The sequence below is a fragment of the Lissotriton helveticus genome, chromosome 10 (genome assembly GCF_964261635.1).
Source record: "Lissotriton helveticus chromosome 10, aLisHel1.1, whole genome shotgun sequence".
Lineage (NCBI taxonomy): Eukaryota > Metazoa > Chordata > Amphibia > Caudata > Salamandridae > Lissotriton > Lissotriton helveticus.
The window spans coordinates 824,908,734-824,929,816 of record NC_136071.1 but is presented as its reverse complement, the minus strand read 5'-3'; the positions used below and the strand labels follow the sequence as shown (position 1 = coordinate 824,929,816).

The window sequence follows — 21,083 nt, the reverse complement described above, 5'->3', positions numbered from 1 at the left end:
CAAGGATCGTCCTTCAGCCCCAGCCTCTTCAACATGTACATGATCCCCCCCGGCCAACACAATCAGATTGCATGAACTCAACATAATCTCCTACGCCGACAACACCCAGCTCATCCTCTCGCTGTCAAAAGACCCCTCCATTGCCAGAGCAAACTTCCACAGATGTATGATGAATGTTGCCAACTGGATTAGGGACAACTCTCAAGATCAACACAGACAAGACGGAAGTCCCCATCTTTGGGAAGAACACCCTGCCATGGAACAATGCATGATGGCCTGCTGAACTCTGCTAACACTCTGCCCAGACACACCACTCCTGCAACGTTGCATCATCTTGGACAGCAAGTTATTTTTGAAAAAACAGGTAAAGACAGTCTCATCCTGCTGCTTCCATACCCTACGCATGCTCTACAAGATCTTCAGGTGCTCCCAGCCAATGCCAGAAGGTCCATCACGCAAGACCTGGTCACCAGCAGGTTGAATTATGGGGAGCTCACTCTACCTAGAGATCACCGCACACTTCCTGAAGAGACTACAGACAATACAAAACTCAGCTCCAAGCCTCGACCTCCCCAGACAAATCTATATCACACCCCACCTCAAGAAGCTACACTGGTTCCCACTTCAGAAGAGATGCCAGTTGAAGATGTTGACCCAAGAATACAAAGCCCTGCACAACAAAGGACCAGCATACATCAACAAACTCATAACCTTCCACTAACTAACCAGACACCTACGATCCGCTTGCCTCTTCCTCGCAGACAACCTGCCAAACCAACAGTGGATGATGCTCTTTTTTACAACTGGCTGCCAAAGCTTGGAACAAACTTCTCTTGCTCCTCAGGACCGCCTCATCACTCGAGCAATTCAGGAAATGACTCAAGACCTGGCTGTTCGAATGAACAGGTTACCACATAGCAGTCAGCAACTCTAGTGCTTTGAAACCCTCACGGGTGATTTGCAGCCCTTTATAAATGATTGATTAATTTGCTAAAATGGAAACTGTGTGGATTGATGGATTAGTTATTTATGTGTCAAGGTGGAAAATGAACTATTATGTAAATCAATCCATTAGCTCAAATTAATTTTGTATTTTGTGTCATTCCCTGTATAACATCAATGATCACCTAGTGAGCTATCTATATAAAATACAAGTTTGTTGTCTGCATGTTACACGTGTTTTGTAGCAGGCACAGTAACCTTCTGCGCTACTTATGTTGAGTCAGAACTGGATTAAAGAAAACTTGGATCTCTCCATCAGGTCCATTAAGCACCAGCGGTAGCTTGACATTGTTATTATTCCATGAAAATTGCTGGGCAGACATGGTTCTCTGCAATTAGTGCTTTAAACCCAATAAGATGTTTCAAAATGCGGTACCCCTGAACATGGCTCCTGGTGTGATGGCACTAGTCGCACTGTCCTAAAGCTGGCACTAAGTTGCAACAGCTGCCACCATGGCAAGGACAACTTCAGTAACCACAGCCAATACATCAGAAAGAAGAACTGCTGCCACAACAAGTGCCAGAGAAACAGGTGCCACCGAAGGCATTGACCACAGGAGCCACAACAGCAGCAATAACAACCACCACCTGAGTGACAACAACTGAGACATTTGAAATAGCTGCAAGCATAGCACGCACACCACAACAGAGACCACAGCTATAATGATAGCAGGAACCTATGGAGTGACCTAATTTGCCCCAGTGGCAAGAATGCAAGCTGCAACTAAAGCAGGGATCGCAGCATCAGTCACAGCAACACAAACAATAGTAGCCTTCACAATTTACATCAATCTCAGTGGGGTTCATAGCAGTTACAAGAGGAACTGTAATACTAGCCACAACCTCTGTGACCACAACCAAAAAAGCAACAAAGCTACACTATTTGTTACAAACCCCACATGGAAGCAAGCTGAACCCACAGTTAGGACCATAGTAGTGGCTTTGGCTGCCAGCATGAGACACACAAGAGGGGTAACAACCGCTGTAACCACAGCTGCCACAAAAAACAACAGCAGTAGGGACTACAACAACAATCTATAATACCACAACAGTAAGAAAAACGTTCATGCTAGCAGTGACCAAAGCTGCAACAGCTACTACCACAACAGGCACAACATCATCTTACAGCACAGCATGCACATGATAGCAGTGACCACAGTTTTGGCAAAAGCTGTGAGAACAGCCGGCCCTGTAGTACTGACAACAGCAGCAATAAAGGTTGCCAATAAGGAAGTGATAAAAGTGGTTACCATAGTTACTACCACAGAAGGGACAACAAAAACAGCAGCAGCATCTGTCACAACCACTAGTACCACAGCAGCCACAAAAACACAACAATAGCCTCCACCAGAGCAAAAGCAGCTATCAGAGCAGCAACTCCAGTTGCATGCACACCACAGACCACAGCTGCCATTATGGCAGGAATCAGAACAATGAGCCCAGGTATACCCACAAAAAGGACCACACCATCAACCATAGCTGCCACCATAGCAGCAACAAAAGCAGTGAATTATTATGTTCTACCGCCGCATGGACCACAGCCGTAAGGCCCTGATCACAGCGACTTATGCAATCTCACCAGAGACCACATAAGTGGCAATATCTTCACCACATCTGTAATAATAGCAGTGAACACAGTAGCAACCACAAGTGCCACCAGAACAGGTGAAGTGCAGTGAACGAAGCTGAAACCACATCAATGACAATACCACTGACACCATAGGTAACGACTATAGCTGGGGCAGGAGGTAGAACTACAGCAGACAGAACAGTAGGGACACAGCATTGCTACAGCTGCCAAAATAGCATGGACCACAGCAGCAACCACAACTGTAAAGGGATCACATGAGTAAATACATCTGCAATTGATTGGTCTGGGTTTAATCTGCTAATGCACTTAAACACAGACATGTACAAATGTGCACTGACTATTGGTGCCTCATAGCTGTACAACAGTAGGTTACACAGTGACATGGCACACAGAGTCTGCTAACATTTGTACATGCTTGTTTTTGTATCCATTAGTACATTTATTTATTTATTTATTTATGTCATTTATAGAGCGCATGAATCACCCCGGTTGGTGTATCTCTTCGCTGCGGCCGTGTGAGAAACAGTGAAATAGGAGCTAAAAGAGTGATTTTTAAAGTTTTTTTCTAAAGGTCATGTAGTTAGTGCATTCACGTATGTCATGGGGTAGTTGGTTCCAGATTTGTGGGGCTTGGTAGGAGAACGCTTTGCCTCCTAGTCTGGTTTGTTCTATGCACGGAACATGAGGAGACCTTTGCCTTTAGATCGAAGAGTTTGCAAAGACATGTGTCTGATCAGTTTGTCTGCCAGATTTATAACAGACCTATTGGTTTTACTAATGTTAGTTTTAGAAATGCCATCAGCATTGCTAAGTGCACCGCTTACGAAGTTTAAAGAAAAACAGAACAAAAAGAGGATCCATTCATGAAAGAATTAAAAGTTCCCCACTTCAAGGCTATGAGTGGGTCTCTGCTGCTTGGCACCCATGCATCGTCCATTCCCTGCCAATAGAATGCCAACCCCAACAGGGAACGTGTGGTATGTTGCTGCTAAGCCACATCTAATATTTACCAGTGAGGTCTAAGGGCAGCCTTCAGTGACACCAGACGAACTCCCAAATGTCATCTTGTGTGGTACTTCCAGATTCAGTGAATCAGAGACGAGGAGACAAACTTTGCTCCGGGCGAAATTGGTAAAGTTAATAAACGTGGCTCAACTTTTTTTAAATAAAGTTTCCTGACGTCATGGATGAATGTATAACTTCACCCTGTACTACATATTTAGGGCCTCATTTAAAGTTTAGAGAAGAGGCAGCACTGAAGTAAACTGGTTGTACCTCCAGATCCCTAAAATTGCAGTTCCCCCACTCTATTTAAAGTCAGATGAAGTGCCAAGTTTAGACCGGTGGACCATCTGCTGGCTCCCCCAGTGTAAACATTTGAACTGTAGGCCCATCCATCAAAGGCAAAACTGGTAACAGTGTTGGTTATCATGCGCTACTTAGGGAATGGCGACTGTCACTGATTTTTCATGCCTACGTCTGTCATGGAAGACCTGGCGGGCACAACATTGAAAATGCCCCCATGCATTGGGAGAATTCTCTGTATGTGTTGGGTCTATTGTTTTTTGTTTTGAAAAATCCTCCACAAATTTCTGCTTTGCCAAGCTTGTGTTTTAAAAATGGTGCCCGTTCAGCAGACCTGCAGTGCAGTAAATGGAGTTGCCATAGCAACATCTCCACTCGCAACACTGAGAATACCACCAGTGAGATGAAGATTTGTAAAGAAGACGGGTGGTCACTGTTGGAATTCGTGGCCTACACGCCCTAGGGTAACTAAAAATGGGGCAATATATACCGTCTACAAAGTGACCACTTTTTCCACTCGCAACACTGAGAATACCACCAGTGAGATGAAGATTTGTAAAGAAGACGGGTGGTCACTGTTGGAATTCGTGGCCTACACGCCCTAGGGTAACTAAAAATAGGGCAATATATACCGTCTACAAAGTGACCACTTTTCACTTTTCCCTCCTATACCATCTAGGTGTCTGTAGAAGGCAGGTTGTGCAACTTAACACTCATTCGAATGGTAGTAGCTATAAGCAGCAGCGGCTCCTCCGTTAAGGCAGAGGAGCGTCACCGCACTGCTCTCTCAGCACTGACAACATAAAACAATAATGAAACAAATTATTATCATTTCATTTTTACTCACTTAGCCGAGTATAGGGCAGGGCCAGGCCCAGGCCATCCTGATGGACATCAGCTGTAACAGGGAAGAGGAGTGGTGGGCACTGCGCTGGAAGTGTTCATGTCGTTTGGCCGGCTGTCATAGGATGGCCAAATCGACATGCACACTTTGGGCCCCATTACGATGGCGGGCGGATCGCCTCCGCCAGGCCGGCGGTAGCGCCATTCTTCCAGCAAAGACCCCCCGCCATATTACTATGGCTGTGGGGTCCGCGGCGGATGGAAAGACCGTCCGCCGCTTTTCCGCCCGGTCGACAAGTTCAATATGGTGGCGTTGTCTGTTAGACAATGACAGCCATATTTAGATGTGGCTGGAACATTTTGGAAATGCATGCGGGAATTGCTTGAGGGGCCCATTGCAGGCCCCCAGGGACTCTGGAGGGTGGGGTGCACATGGGGGTATATATGGTACCCCCCTGCAGTTCCATGCACAAATTGGCAGGCATTCCTTCCTGGCATTGTGGCGGGAGGTGCTGAGTGCACAATGTCAGGAATGCAGAATGCGCCCGCCACTGTGGCGGGCACATCCTAATGGCCCCCACAGGACCCCCCTTATGACGGGCGGTTCCATTTCACGATGGGATGGCGGGCGCCTTAGTTCTTTCCACCCAAGATGTGAGGCATAGACACAGGCACAGGCTCCCAGGCCCTGACTGAGTGCCTAACCAGCCCTTTCAGAACGATCCCGGTGCTTCTCTCATGCTGGGTAATAGCATACCAGCATTAGAGCAGCATCTGGATTGGCCTAGGTGAGTCTGAAAGCCTGTGCATGGACTGCCGGGAGTCGAGCGGAGAGGGGCAGAAGAGCACCAAGGCGGTGGCTGGCAGCCATGGTATTTTTTTTCCCCTGCGCTGCCCTCCCTCATACCTCCCCTTTTGTTTCACCGCAGCCGCCACGAGCTATAAAACAGTAGAGGATTTGGACTATCGAGGCTTCAACATTCTTTCATTTTAACCCTGTCAATTAGTCAAATGTTCATTTGGTGATTCTAACCTAACTTCTTGTTGATACATTTCTTCCATTAACTCTTGATTAATCACCCGCACCGTGCACAGTGCTCTGTGCAGATAAAAGCAGCATTCAGCATTACATGTAACGATGAACTTAAAGCAATTAATTACTAAATGGTTTGTGTTTCAGTGCTTGATACTTTTGAATCTCACACCTTTCCTTTTTCCACTTACTAAATGCTAATGAATGACATTTGCATTGCTAATTTTTTCTGAGCCATAGGAAAATGTCTGGGGTTATTCCACTATCCACAACTGTAATAGGTATAGTTCATAATCTTTAAACAAACACACAATGTAAGTTTCAAGTATAGGAATTTAGTATTGATTGAATGCGGAAGTTAAGGTAATCATAAAATATAAATAGTTTGGGCTGCCTTTAACTGGCTTTGCACGTTCATCGATATCATATTAGAATACATGAGAAATTCGTTTTTACGAAAGGTGTGGAGCTTAGGAAAAAAAATATAAAAATATTTATCTTTTTTTTCCTTTTTCTGTGAAAATGAATCTTAGAACCTGACAAGCATTGCTCGTGACTGGCACTTGAGTATTACCAGGGGGTGGTTGCTTCAACCCCCTCATTTAGGCTATGGTTGTAAAAGCCGGTGTTTATGATGCTGCCAAAGCCACATTTTTACAACATCGCTTCAAATTATCAACAGTGCAGATAAGCTACAATGAAAGTGGGTCTAGCGCCTCGAAGGAATTTAATGGACGCAGTGTGTAAGTGATATAGAATGTTCTGCTGGTGGCAATACTTCCACTAAAAATTCCGCCGCTGGAAAATAGTCCACAGGAACGTCCAAATCTATATCATTGGCCCCATAAAAATAGCATCAGCTTCAACCATTTGGAAATCCAATAATAAGCACCTTAAAAAAGGCACACGTAAGCAGCCACTCAGTCCAAAACGGCCACTAGACTATAGAGAAGACACTGCTCTTGCCATTAGATTACTTGCCATTACATGCAGGCGAGCAAGAGCAGTGCAGTGGTCAGAAGCAGGAGAGGGCATTCATCCTATGGACAAGACTTCATCCAATCAAAACTTCTGACCAACCATGAGGATCTAGCCCTTTAATACAAAGACCATGCATTGTATTGTGTCCCTCAATGCAGACGGCTTTGCCTCAACAAACCAGAGCAGTAAAGCAATACCTCCATTGCTAATGGTGTTGTGTCTATGTTTAAGTTTCTGCTACAAGAATTCATCAACTCGCCGATAAAGGGATTTTGATTAAACAAAACTACAACTCAAAGGCATGTTAGGTATACTAATCTGTGTCCCAGAAAATGTCCTGTAACAAATCATTGAAATAAAGCAGATTCCTTTTCCCACAAGATAAAAAATAAGATGTTTTGAAACTAGTGGTATTACATTGTGGTTTGTGGAGTTTGTACCTAGATATTGTTTAATGCAACTTGAAGTAAGGCTAATACATATCTATTGAACATAAATAAGACACAACCAGAATTTTTTTCAAAATACCTAAGATTTGCATGACACTCATTGTCATTTATGTTTCAGTGTAATGTTATTATATGTAACTGTGAGATGCTGCCAGAAACACAATATCCATTGTCCTTACACTTTAAATTACATGAATCTTTATCAATGGCTTACCAAAGAAGTTAATTGTGTTCTTGCTTTCATTTTCAGTTTTCACAGTCAAGCAATAACCCACGAGACGATATTGCTACAGAGGCTTATGAAGACGAATTGGACATGGGGCGATCTGGGTCTTATCTGAACAGCAGTATTAATTCAGCATGGAGTGAGCATAGCTTGGATCCGGAAGATATCAGGGTAACATGAATATATGAATTCAAGAACTCTCGCTTTCTTTTCCCCTCTCTCTCATTTCTCCCCTTCACATACATTCTCTCACTCTCCCTCTCTCGTTTTTAGGTTACGCGCAGGCGAAATCTTTTGAGAATAGTATGTGGCTTTGTCCCGCCTCTGTCTACCATTGGCTAGCTCCATAAATGGAGGCTAGCCATTGGAAGAGAGAGGCCTCCGTCATTGTGCGAGGCGATTCATGGGCGTTCTGGCGATTTTTTCCCTCTCTGCCCATTTTCGTGCGTCATGCGGCTGTGGGCGGTTGTTTTTTTTTTTTTTCGTATCGGCATGTTGGTTTCATTTCCAACATGTGCTTTGCAGGGGTGGGCTGCGCGATTTCACTTTCCAAGAGTTGCTAGCAGGTAAGCGGCATATTTTACTACTTTTTTTATCCCGTTCCCGCCCCCCCCTCCCGCTGTCTGTGAGCCCGTTCCCACCCCCCCTCCCGCTGTCCGTGTGCCCGTCCCCGCCCGCCCTCCCACTGTCTGTGTGCCCGTCCCCCCTCCTGCTGTCCGTGAGCCCGTCCCCCCTCCCGCTGTCCGTGTGCCCGTCCCCCTCCCGCTGTCCGTGAGCCCGTCCCCCCTCCCGCATTGGCGATACTGGGAATTCGGGGGTGTTCCACTTTAGAAAGGCCTTACTACACCTTATGATTTCACATACTGTTTTCAACATTATAGTACATATCTATTTACATCCTTAAACTATGCACATCAAAGTTAGTACCTCAGCTCTGACAGTAAAATCACATTTTAAGGAGGGAGGTACAACTGCCCCCCCCTCCTCTAGTACCAAAGGTTCCCGAAACCATGTTAATGGCAGAACGCGTGGTATAGAACTGCCCACTAAGGCAGTGAAATCAATTGCCGTGGCTACACTCAGCGGTCCGGGCATTCCTATTTTAACTCGACCCGCCACTATGTAAAGGGCAGTATTCTTTCTAACCATTGAATCCCCCCGCCCCCCGTCTGTCCTTGCCTCATACAAGTGACCTATTTCTATATTTCTCCCTGAAAAAATTGAAAGGGGCCTAAACATCTCCGAACAGGATAATTTACTATCGGGTAAAGATCATTTTGCGTGCAGTAAGCACATTACCGGCAGAGCAATACTACCGGCCTGACTGCGCATGCATAGTGCGCTCCCACACACAGCGGAGGTTGTAGGGCTGGAAGGTATTTTCCGCATATACAACACAAGCTTTCTATTGCAGCAGTGTTTCAATGTCCAGCATCGTGTTATGTGGCACATATTTCTATGGTGCGCATGCTGTCCCTAGCATGGCGTTGCAGCAGATTTCAAGGCATTGCTTTTATTACCTGGACTTTACATCGCTATTACGGGCACTCAGACATTAGACTCTATTTGGAGTCACGTTTATAATGTTACTATATTTGCAACATATTTTATTTATTTTGAGCTGATGCACGATAGTGTGAACCATCCAGCTCGAAACCAAACATAACTATTGGCTTCTGTTTCCTAATATTAGCTGTTACATGCACAGTATAGATGTTAAAGTTAAAGTTAAACTTATTTTAGAGTCACAATCCTTGCAGCCAATACTCTAATTAAATGCGTTCTGCATGTTGGTCACAGCGCTTTACGCGAAGGCGACCTCTTCATTAAATGTTATCGCAGTGAGACCCGTGATGAATAACATGCTGTTTCCAAAAGAAATTCAGTTGCGTGCAAACATACTGTTGCACAGTCCACGGAAGTTTACAATATTATGGCAAAGACTGCTTTCAAGCGCATACCACATGTGTGGGTCTGTGTGTTTTTGTGTGGCATTTGCCAGAGATTAAACTATTGGCATTGTAAATGACAATGCCATTTATTTATCTGTTTACAAAACCAACACATAAATACAAATTTTGTCATTTACAATGCCAATAGCTCAAACTTTTCAAAAGGCGAAACCATTGCATTGTAAATGCTTGTTTTCTAGGCGTCCTCTTTCTCTCTTACTGGCTCTTTCACTCTATTTTTGTAGTCTCAGCTTATTTGTTTTCTTTCTGTTCAAGAAAATAATATTCATTAAAAATTCGAAGGCATTTATGCAGGTTATTGCACTCTACCCTTTCCAAAATGCACTGATCTTAATTTTTACGTGCAACTTTGAAGTACTGCATATTAGGGGGCTGCATTCTGATTGGCCTGCCAAGGAATAGCTTAGGAGCTTCTGTCTGTAGCAGTTTAAACCATGAAAGACCATTGCACATTTAAAAACTGCTGAAGAAAGAATCATGCAGGAAATTGTACTATCGTAGACACAAAACCATTCCTGCTATATTCTGTCATCCAGAAAGCCATTGTTTCACTTCTGCATGGGTATGCATCTCAAGCATTCTTAGGGATGGCTGCAAATTCAGTGAAACATAGCACTGCTTACATCATCAATAATGAAGGCGTGCAACATCCCCAATGTCATCACTGGTTGCAATACTGAGGACATCAGTTATAATATCACCCATAAAATGAAGGCGAACATCACATAAGTCTCTTTCAAAGTAATTTATTGTTGCATCAATGTCCTTGGGTTGCACTGTCTCCACCTGCCCCACCATAGATATATTGCAGTGGTTTCAGTGGTACTCATTGGGTTATATCTTCAAATAGCTTATCCAGTCGTCAGATGATGGTACATTTTGTAAGATAAAATTGGTACTCCATGAGAATGTAATTCTAACCCGCACCCACCTCTTCATTTCACCCCATTATTAACCCCTTCGCCGTGGGGCTAATTCGCCCGTGGTGCTGGGGGGAGGGGGGCGCGTGCACCGCCATGGTGCTTGTGACAAGCTCGGCTCGTCACGCTACACAGTGGAGCTGTGCTCATGGCCAGCTGAACTCGTCATGACCACGCCCATTTCCGTGGAACGCTCAGCACAGCAGGGGAATTATCCCCACGTGTGAGCTTCGCGCGGGTCATGACGAGCTCAGCTCGTCATGAGCACAGCGCCACCGTGCCTCATGACGAGCTGAGCTCGCCATGAGCACGGAAGGTGTTAAGCATAGCAATGCATTTGCAGAAATACGTTTAGATTGCATCTCTGTGCCTTACTTCTTATACCATAATTCTTCCAACATAGACTGCTCCAAAATGCATGCTTTTCCAACCATGCATACCAATGATGTAGCAACTTACTCAATCATCCCAAAAGCCATCAAAGACATAAAAAGCACTGCCCAAACGCAAATACAATGTATATCAAACATGGCTACGTATTCACAGTCTGCTGCTGCATTGTATACACTGTATGGCTTATTACGATGTTGGTCGGAGTTGCCTCGGTCTCTAGACTGACCAACATTCGGTCGGCAGTTTCGACCACCTGTCGCATGCTCACTTTTCTCTGTGGAAGCTTTTGTTATGGCCATAAACCGCCTGTAATACAGGCTACTTCAGAGAAGTGTGTGTGTAGAACTCTATACCCTGTGGCAGGCACCCCATGGTACCTGCAACACAGTGCAGGTTTTACAGGAGGTTACCATAGGTACCCCGTCAACCTCCAACCATTGTCCACAGAGGCAAGGGGGCACTGCTAGGGGCCGCAAAAGTTGCTGTCCGATCGCTTTTCCAAGTCGGAAAGGCTGGCACGGAAAGGCTGTGGGATACCACAATCATAATCCTGTCGGCGGAAACATCGTCCATAGGGTATTATGGTGCAGTTCCGATTGGGCGGAAGACTCAGAGAGCTGACATCGTAAGCAGACGGTAGGACCACACACACACCGTTTCGGTCCAAAAACTTCCAACCGCAATCAAGTTCAAGACTTGCCGAATATCCATTGGCTGTTAACACAGTAAAAATAATGTTCTATATCCTGTGTATTATTCACAGGGATGCCTACTATGCAGGCATAACATTTGCAATAGGCAGAAGAGCGTTGCAACCTAGTGGTAACCACTACTATAATCTTTCAAAGTATAGTATTTTAGGAGTAGGCATATGGGGGAATAGGAATCTGTGCTGCTGTGCACCTTTATTTGTAGAGGTGCTGTATTGTGCTTAAAGATGTTTGGTATTTGAAAGTTTATCTTCTAAGAATATGCATTACGCCAAGTATTTGGGAGGCTTGACACTTCAAATGTAAGCTGCTCAGCATCTAGTAAAATGATCCTTCTAACACTCAGCTAATGACATGGGATGGAAGTAAAAAGGAAGTCTGGATGCAGAGTTAAAAAAAAAACACTGTAACACTGTTAATAATTGGAAAGTGGAGTGCCACAGACTATGTAATGCTAAAGAAAACTAAATTAAACTTTTAGAATTCCTAAACATGTCTTTATTTCAGCTCAGAATGTAGGTCCAATGTAAACCTAAAGTCAATGGTTTCTAATTACCTTTCAAAGAGTAGGTGTGCTCTCACTGAGATAATCATGTAGGTTTTTTAAAAAAAAAGGAAACATATTGTAAGAAGTGCAGGAGAAAATGGAAATCCAATACTGCCGTTTCTGGCACAAGTTCGGGTGAGATTTCACTTTTCCCACATTGAACCTTATCCTGACAATGGGCTTTAGATAATGCTCCAGCATTTAATGCACTTGGTCTGAAGAGTGCATCACTGTGGTGTTCGAGCCTTGAAATGGAATAAACCACACTACATATTTTGCTTTTCCTACATTGAAACTAATCTACCAATCCAGAGGAGCAGTGATCTTTCTATACTCTTCATTACATAGATAGAATTATATAGAATGGATGACTTAGGAGCTGCTCTACGTATACACTCAATTGTTATTCAATATGCCTATTTCTGGGCAGGAACTTAAACTGATAACATCTCCTTAATGGTCTATATTAATGAACTATAGCTAATCCACTACAAGATGGCATGGTAACAGAAACTGATTGCCAAAATATCACCTCACAAAATATTGTGTCGTACATATTTGTTTATAAAAAAAATACTACCCCATTGGAGTTAATTATAGAAAATGTACACCCAATGGAACACTATTTTTGTAAACAATTCATAGAGCACTGTATTTCTGTCAGATTATATTTTTCCTAATCTATTCCAAAAAAACAGTATTGCCACATAAGTCTGCATAAATGATGAACATTGTTAGAGTGGTAAAGCGCAAATGGTAGATGTCCTCATATTTTGCTGTTCCACTGCTGAAACCTTTCTGTACACTGTATACAACAATCAGAAGATTATTTGATTTTACCTTTTCCTTGGTTTCAGCTGGGCTGTGCTAGAGCTGTATCATCTGGTATTTGTGGAAGGATGGGTTTAGAAGAGTTGGAATGCACAAAAATATATGGTTTAGGAAACTGCTGTTTCAGATGGGGCACGGAACTGCTGTGGATGTGATGTGAAAGGCGCAGCACTACAGAAAGAAAAGGAGAAACTGAACTGTGTGAGAGAATTAGAAAAGCAGCTGAACTCATGTGAGAGAATTAAGAAAGCATCATATCAGGGGAGTATCATGACTCTCTAAGAACAATTTTCAAAAAAAGACAGTTTCCCAGAAAATCAGAAAGAACTGGGTGTCAAACAGTATCAAAAAGGATTCCTTTCTGTGTTAATGACTTTCTGTTTGTGACCAATAGGCCTACATACTAGTATTACCTATTTGGTATTCGATAGTGACACTAATAATTATTTCTTCACAACACTGAAGTTACTTTCGACTCTCAAGTTTTATTTTTTATAAAATTTAGTTTAAAACATTTTTAAAAACACATGTTACATAACATTTTATGGCAATCATATACTCTGGTACAGGTTCTCCACTTTATATAAACAATTCCTTTCACAATTCCTGCCCCAGAATAAATAATTCATACACAGTAGATAATTTTTAACATAAATCACAAAATAAAATATAACATCATAACATCAATGTGGAATAATAATAAAAAGTCCTTTGTCGACGCGTTTCGGTGCTTTGTTCTGTTATCACACCTTCTTCAGGACAGAGCTTTACTTAAAAACAATGTGTCTTCATTCTAAAAAACGAGTACATACGATTAGTATCATTGATCTAATTAGAGAGTGAAGTGCATTCTATCTAATTGTGTGCATGTTTAGCATGGTGTCACTAATATTGTAAATTCAGTTATTTTTGTATCACAAGGCAATCTTACTTAAATTATTTTGCCATCAATCTTATCTCTTGGGATTCTGGACCAATCTGGAAAAGTGTATTCTTAGTCCTCTTAGTGGTCACTCATAGTCTGTATGTGCCACGGCTTCTATAATGGGGAGGATAAACTCTTTGGTCATACTGACTCTTGTCAATTATAGGAAGAAGAATAATGAATATCATCATTCACACTTACTTTAAAATGGGAAGACTGATATTCCTCGTGTCTAGTTTATATCCTGCGACTTTCAATCTGCGCAGAGTCTCCTTTCAACGCTGGCTTAAATACTGCCTGTAAAATTAGAGTATCGTATTGTTTATGCCCGTCTATATCCTGAGCTATCTTTAAATACCCCTCTTGTTTTTTCAATCGGGTACCATACACATACATACCGGTGGAGTCATATGTACGGTCGCTTGATGGAACTTTATGCAGAGTAATTGGAACTTCTGTCTCATATGTGGGGTATTTCAGGCTTTACCCTGAGTCGTACGGTTAGGCTTCTTACTCCTCCACTGGTCACCTAGACACAAGAGGCATGTTAGAAGCGTGTCTTAATCTCTTTGAGTCTTTAAATGGGGTACTACATGACCTCCTCACTCTAGATATGTGATAATTCACACACAGAATCGAAGCGGCTCTGATTATTCCCGCCTTGCGGTTTTGCACGTTATGCCCAACTTGACATCACTTTTTATTATTAATAGTCAGGCATATATTGCGGGCATCATATTCTAACCCTTGCGTAGTCTAATTTCTATAATTCGTTAATTAAAGTCTAAAACTGGGATCGCGTTTAATCGCGAAACCCCATCTTCACTAAAACAGCAGACATCTGCCTCTTCGCGCTATAGCGGTGTCCCACAGTATTATAGGATTCTAAACACAAACCCTCCTCTTTTATTGGGATCACACTATGTTGGAATCAGTATCCCCAAAAATTAGTGGAAATCAGAGTAAAACACGCTTCTGCAAGTAGCTTGTATTGTGCTACTGCTACCCGTGCCCTCTATGTATCGAACTACCCGAATCTACCTCCCTCTCGTCAGCGCCTTACCTTTTGGCCCGTCTCTCGTTGCTTCCGACACTTCCTCTCTCCCGTGAATGGAATGAGAGAGGACGGAGGCTCAATCAATCAATCAATCATGCCATTTGTATAGCGCACTACTCACCCGGGAGGGTCTCAAGGCGCTTGGGGGGAGGGGTATGCTACTGCTCGAACAGCCAGGTCTTGAGTTGTGTCCTGAAGGAGAGATGGTCCTGGGTCAGCCGAAGGTGGATGGGGAGGGAGTTCCAAGTCTTGGCAGCCAGGTAAGAGAAGGATCTTCCTCCGGCGGTGGCTCTTCGGATGCGTGGTATGGCTGCGAGGGCGAGGCTGGTGGACCGTAGCTGGCGGGTGGGCGTGTAGAAGGTCAGGCGGTCGTTGAGGTACTTGGGGCCCAGGTCGTGGAGAGACTTGTGTGCGTGGGTGAGGAGCCGGAACGTGATCCTCTTGTCGACGGGGAGCCAGTGCAGGTTCCTCAGGTGGCTGGAGATGTGGCTGCGTCGGGGGACATCCAGGATGAGTCGGGCGGGTTATTTATAGGTGTTTCGCCTCTCCCTGATTGTTTAATTGGCAACTATTATCCTATTACTGGTTTTAACCTCTACCCGACCAGTGCCTTACTCCATTTTAGTAGTTTTTAATAGTTTTTAGAAATAGAGCGTAAGCACATCGTCATCACGTCACGGAACGTGCCCTATCTGTAGTTAATTAGTGGGCTAGTTGTTATTTATGTTTAGCGCATCTCTTATTTCAAATTTTGCATTGAATATAGGATTAATCTTACACTCGGTGATCCATTTATTATTTTACAGTGTCGATGGTGTTAATAAATTGAGACAGCCGATATGGCTGCAAATCGTTGGGGGAGAGTATGCTTATTCGGACTCCATTTTAGTAGTTTTTATCGTTCATTGGTCTTACGCTGCCTATTGAGTCTCGGTATTTTGATCATTATTCTTTCGGGTAGACTCCTATAAGTTGCGCTATGATCGTGTGTGGAAATGAAGTATGTGGGAACCCCCTTGTGCAAATGTGATGTTCATCCTTACACTACCCTTTTTGTCCAACTCGATCTCATACTAGCCTGGGGTTTAAATTAACGACATCAATTATGTGTGCAATAACCCACTTGGATTAAACCTATCATCGTCGTAATATGACTTTGAACATTAGCAAAATACAGACATGTTGTATCAATCTTTCTTACGATCTAAGATCCGCATTAGTTGGGTCTCTAACATGTATACATTTTATATACTTAGTTGTTTATCAATATATTACAAATTTTTTCACACCCATATTCACGATATTATGAATTTGTCGCAAAGTCTAGGAGTGGATGAATGTACATAGTGATGGTCCCTACATTTCAAGATACATACATCAGTATTTATTATCGAGAACAATTAGTCTTTGTTATATCCTATTATACCATATCCATTTGACAAAGATAAATCACATTTGCTGTTACTCATAATTATATCATCCTCTTTGTTGATTGAATTCCTATGTTGTCATCAGCTTTAAGTTGGATGCATTTTCAAAGGCTAGTCAGATTATCATAGTACATTATTACCACACCACATTCTATACATATTTTATTTGCTGTCTTTAAATTTTGTGCAGTTTGTTCCCAGTATCCTCTTTACACAAAGAGAGGTGATCATATCCTACCTAATCAGTCTATCCCATTCTTCACGAGCATTTAGCCCTAGGTAGTATGTTTTAAATTTCGACATAAAAAACTGTTCTCTTTGTTTCCGTTTCTTATTTAAGTCTCCTCCTCTTACTGATATTTTATTTTCTCGAGAATGAACCATTTAATGTCATCTATTCCATGTTTCTCAGCGATCCAGTGCTCTACTAGTGGTGCATTCTTTTTTTGATTTTTTTAGTGCAGACCGATGTTCTGTGAGGCGCTGGCGCATTTGTCGTCCGGTCTCACCGACATAGCATTTGTTGCACGGACAGATCAGTATGTAAACCACATTGTGACTAGTCAAAGGAGTGTAATGAACAATACTCCAATCAGGGGTAACCTGCCATGCGGGACTTGCTCGCATTGCAAAAAATTTGTAAAAACGGACAAGCTGGAGGTAAACGGCATCTACCATTGGATGAATGACCATGTTAACTGTCGCACTTCCAATGTGGTTTACATACTGATCTGTCCGTGCAACAAATGCTATATCGGTGAGAATGCTCGTGAAGAATGGGATAGACTGATTAGGTAGGATATGATCACCTCTCTTTGTGTAAAGAGGATACTGGGAACAAACTGCACACATTTAAATACAGTAAATAAAATATGTATAGAATGTGGTGTGGTAATAATGTACTATGATAATCTGACTAGCCTCTGAAACTGCATGCAACTTAAAGCTGATGACAACATAGGAATTAAATCAACAAAGAGGATGATATAATTATGAGTAACAGCAAATGTGATTTATCTTTGTCAACTGGATATGGTATAATAGAATATTACAAAGACTAATTGTTCTCGATAATAAATACTGATGTATGTATCGTGAAATATAGGGACCATCACTATGTACATTCATCCACTCCTAGACTTTGCGACAAATTCATAATATTGTGAATATGGGTGTGAAAAAATGTGTAATATATTGATAAACAACTAAGTATATAAAATGTATACATGTTAGAGACCCAACTAATGCAGATCTTAGATCGTAAGAAAGATTGATACAACATGTCTGTATTTTGCTATGGTTCAAAGTCATGTTACGACGATGATAGGTTTAATCCAAGTGGGTTATTGCACACATAATTGATGTCGTTAATATAAACCCCAGGCTAGTATGAGATCGAGTTGGACAAAAAGGGTAGGGTAAGGATGAACATCACATTTGCACAAGGGCGTTCCCACATACTTCGTTTCCACACACGATCATAGCGCAACTTATAGGAGTCTGCCCGAAAGAATAATGATTAAAATAACGAGACTCAATAGGCAGCGTAAGACCAATGAACGATAAAAACTACTAAAATGGAGTCCGAATAAGCATACTCTCCCCCAACGATTTGCAGTGATATCGGCTGTCTCAATTTATTAACACCATCGACACTGTAAAATAATAAATGAGATCACCGAGTGTAAGATTAATCCCATATTCAATGCAAAATTTGAAATAAGAGATGCGCTAAACATAAATAACAACTAGCCCACTAATTAACTACAGATAGGGCAAGTTCCGTGACGTGATGACGATGTGCTTATGCTCTATTTCCAAAAACTATTAAAAACTACTAAAATGGAGTAAGGCATTGGTCGGGTAGAGGTTAATACCAGTAATAGGATAATAGTTGCCAATTAAACAATCAGGGAGAGGCGAAACCCCTATAAATAACCTGAGCCTCCGTCCTCTCTCATTCCATTCACGGGAGAGAGGACGTGTCGGACGCAATGCGAGACGGGCCAAAAGGTAAGGTGCTGACGAGAGGGAGGTAGATTCGGGTAGTTCGGTACATAGAAGGCACGGGTAGCAGTAGCACAATACAAGCTACTTGCAGAAGCGTGTTTTACTCTGATTTCCACTCATTTTTTGGGATACTGATTCCAACATAGTGTGATCCCAATAAAAAAGGAGGGTTTGTGTTTAGAATCCTATAATACTGTGGGACACCGCTACAGCGCGAAGAGGCAGATGTCTGCTGTTTTAGTGAAGTAGGGGTTTCGCAATTAAACGCAATCCCAGTTTTAGACTTTAATTAACGAATTATAGAAATTAGACTACGCAAGGGTTAGAATATGATGCCCGCAATATATGCCTGACTATTAATAATAAAAAGTGACGTCAAGTTGGGCATAACGTGCAGAACCGCAAGGCGGAAATAATCAGAGCCGCTTCGATTCTGTGCGTGAATTATCACATATCTAGAGTGGGGAGGTCATGTAGTACCCCATTTAAAGACTCAAAGAGATTAAGACACGCTTCCAACATGCCTCTTGTGTCTAGGTGACCAGTGGAGGAGTAAGAAGCCTAACCGTACGACTGAGGGTAAAGCCTAAAATACCCCAAAGATGAGACAGAAGTTCCAATAACGCTGCATAAAGTTCCATCAAGCGACCGTACATATGACTCCACCGGTATGTATGTGTATGGTACCCGATTGAAAAAACAAGAAGGGTATTTAAAGATAGCTCAGGATATAGACGGGCATAAACAATACGATACCTCTAATTTTACAGGCAGTATTTAAGCCAGCATTGAAAGGAGACTCTGCGCAGATTGAAAGTCGCAGGATATAAACTAGACACGAGGAATATCAGTCTTCCCGTTTTAAAGTAAGTGTGAATGATGATATTCATTATTCTTCTTCCTATAATTGACAAGAGTCAGTATGACCAAATAGTTTATCCTCCCCATTATAGAAGCCGTGGCACATACAGATTATGAGTGACCACTAAAAGGACTAAGAATACACTTTTCCTGATTGGTCCAGAATCCCAAGAGATAAGATTGATGGCAAAATAATTTAAGTAAGATTGCCTTGTGATACAAAAATAACTGAATTCACAATATTAGTGACACCATGCTAAACATGCACACAACTAGATAGAATGCACTTCACTCTCTAATTAGATCAATGATACTAATCATATGTTTTCGTTTTTTAGAATGAAGACACATTGTTTTTAAGTAAAGCTCTGTCCTGAAGAAGGTGTGATAACAGAACAAAGCACCGAAACGCGTCGACAAAGGTCTTTTTATTATTGTTCCACATTGATGTTATGATGTTATATTTTATTTTGTGATTTATGTGAAAAATTATCTACTGTGTATGAATTATTTATTCTGGGGCAGAAATTGTGAAAGGAATTGTTTATATAAAGTGGAGAACCTGTACCAGAGTATATGATTGCCATAAAATGTTATGTAACATGTGTTTTTAAAAATGTTTTTAACTAAATTTTATAAGAAATAAAACTTGAAAGTCGAAAGTAACTTCAGTGTTGTGCAGAAATAATTATTAGTGTCACTATTGAATACTAAAAAGGTAATACTAGTATGTAGGTCTATCGGTCACAAACAGAAAGTCATTAACACAGAAAGGAATCCTTTTTGATACTACTCTCTAAGAACAATTACTTGAACAGTTGAGATCCAAAACGGCTAGGTCTGAATGAATATTAATGTCATGAAAGAATGATGGTCGGTTTGAGAAATGGTAGTTGCAGGAAAGTGGGCACTGGTTCAGGGGGTGAAACCCTACTCAAGCAGCAACCACAATTCTTGTCCTGGTGAAATACAAGCTGCCCCAGATTAACCTGTGCTCAACTTTCAGCTAGCCTGGCCCAAAATCAGTCAGATTTAACATAGAGGCAATGTGTAAAGTACTTCAAACAGTATTTAATTGCCAGTATGACAAGGAAAATCCCACACCAATTTAGAAAAATAGAGTAAAATGTAATACATTATTTGAGACCACAATGACAAAAATCCGATTAGTAGAACTGGAGAGATATACTTTCAAAGATTTAGGAAAAATAGAGCTTAAAAGCACACAGTGCCAAGTGTGGTTATCTGTTTGCGCCAGACCAGGACAAAGTTAGAAGTTCAGGCCGACTGCGATGGAGTGCGGGCTGGATAAAAGGACCAAGTGAGGCTTTGTGTTGTCTAGTGTCCGTTCTGAGGGACTGCGAGGGCCATCATGTGAGGTGCTGCATTGGGTTACATTGCGCTACATTGGTTCCAATTAAGCTGTGCATGAAGGCTTTGTGAAGCTTCACATCAAGTTGCATCGGTTCCGATGAAGGTGGCAGCTGGGCGGAAAGTCTTGGCGATGCTTTGCGTCACTTGGAGTTGATTCTGTTGAGGCTGGCAGCTGAGAGGCAAGGATCCTTTGGCTCTGCGCCACTTGCCATTGGTTCTGATGAAGCTTGTGGATGTGTAGCGAGGCTTTACGGGGCTTTGCGCCATGCCAGATTTAGTGAAGACCATAGCTAGGCTGGCAAGGCACCCCTACCCACCCTTCCAAGGGTCCAGGACTGGGGGTACCCCATGAGGGTTAGAATCCACAGCAGGCAGAGTCCAGGTGCTTGGCCCAAAAGAGTTGGAGCCTTTTCTGTCCCTGAGGCTCAGGAGGCCAGTAAACTAGCCCTTAGAGTCACTCTGATGGCCCTGGGTTCAAGATACAGGCCAAGTCCTTTTCAGGGAAGGGCAGCAGAGTTGTAGTCCTTCTTGCATCAGAGCAGTCTTTCACAGGTCCAGATGTTTACTGGAGAGTTGGGTCTGAGGGTCCACTGTTTCATGGCAACACCCATTCTCCATTTGT

At 42.4% G+C, this 21,083-nt stretch overlaps 1 protein-coding gene across 1 annotated transcript in view; it reads left to right on the top strand.

The window, feature by feature from the left end:
• GPR158 (G protein-coupled receptor 158) overlaps positions 1-21,083 on the top strand; it is a 1,439,213-nt gene that overhangs the window by 1,384,183 nt on the left and 33,947 nt on the right. The window contains exon 10 of the mRNA XM_078664368.1: positions 7,455-7,601. Coding sequence (XP_078520494.1) covers positions 7,455-7,601 — 147 coding nt within the window. The remainder of the gene's footprint in view (positions 1-7,454; positions 7,602-21,083) is intronic.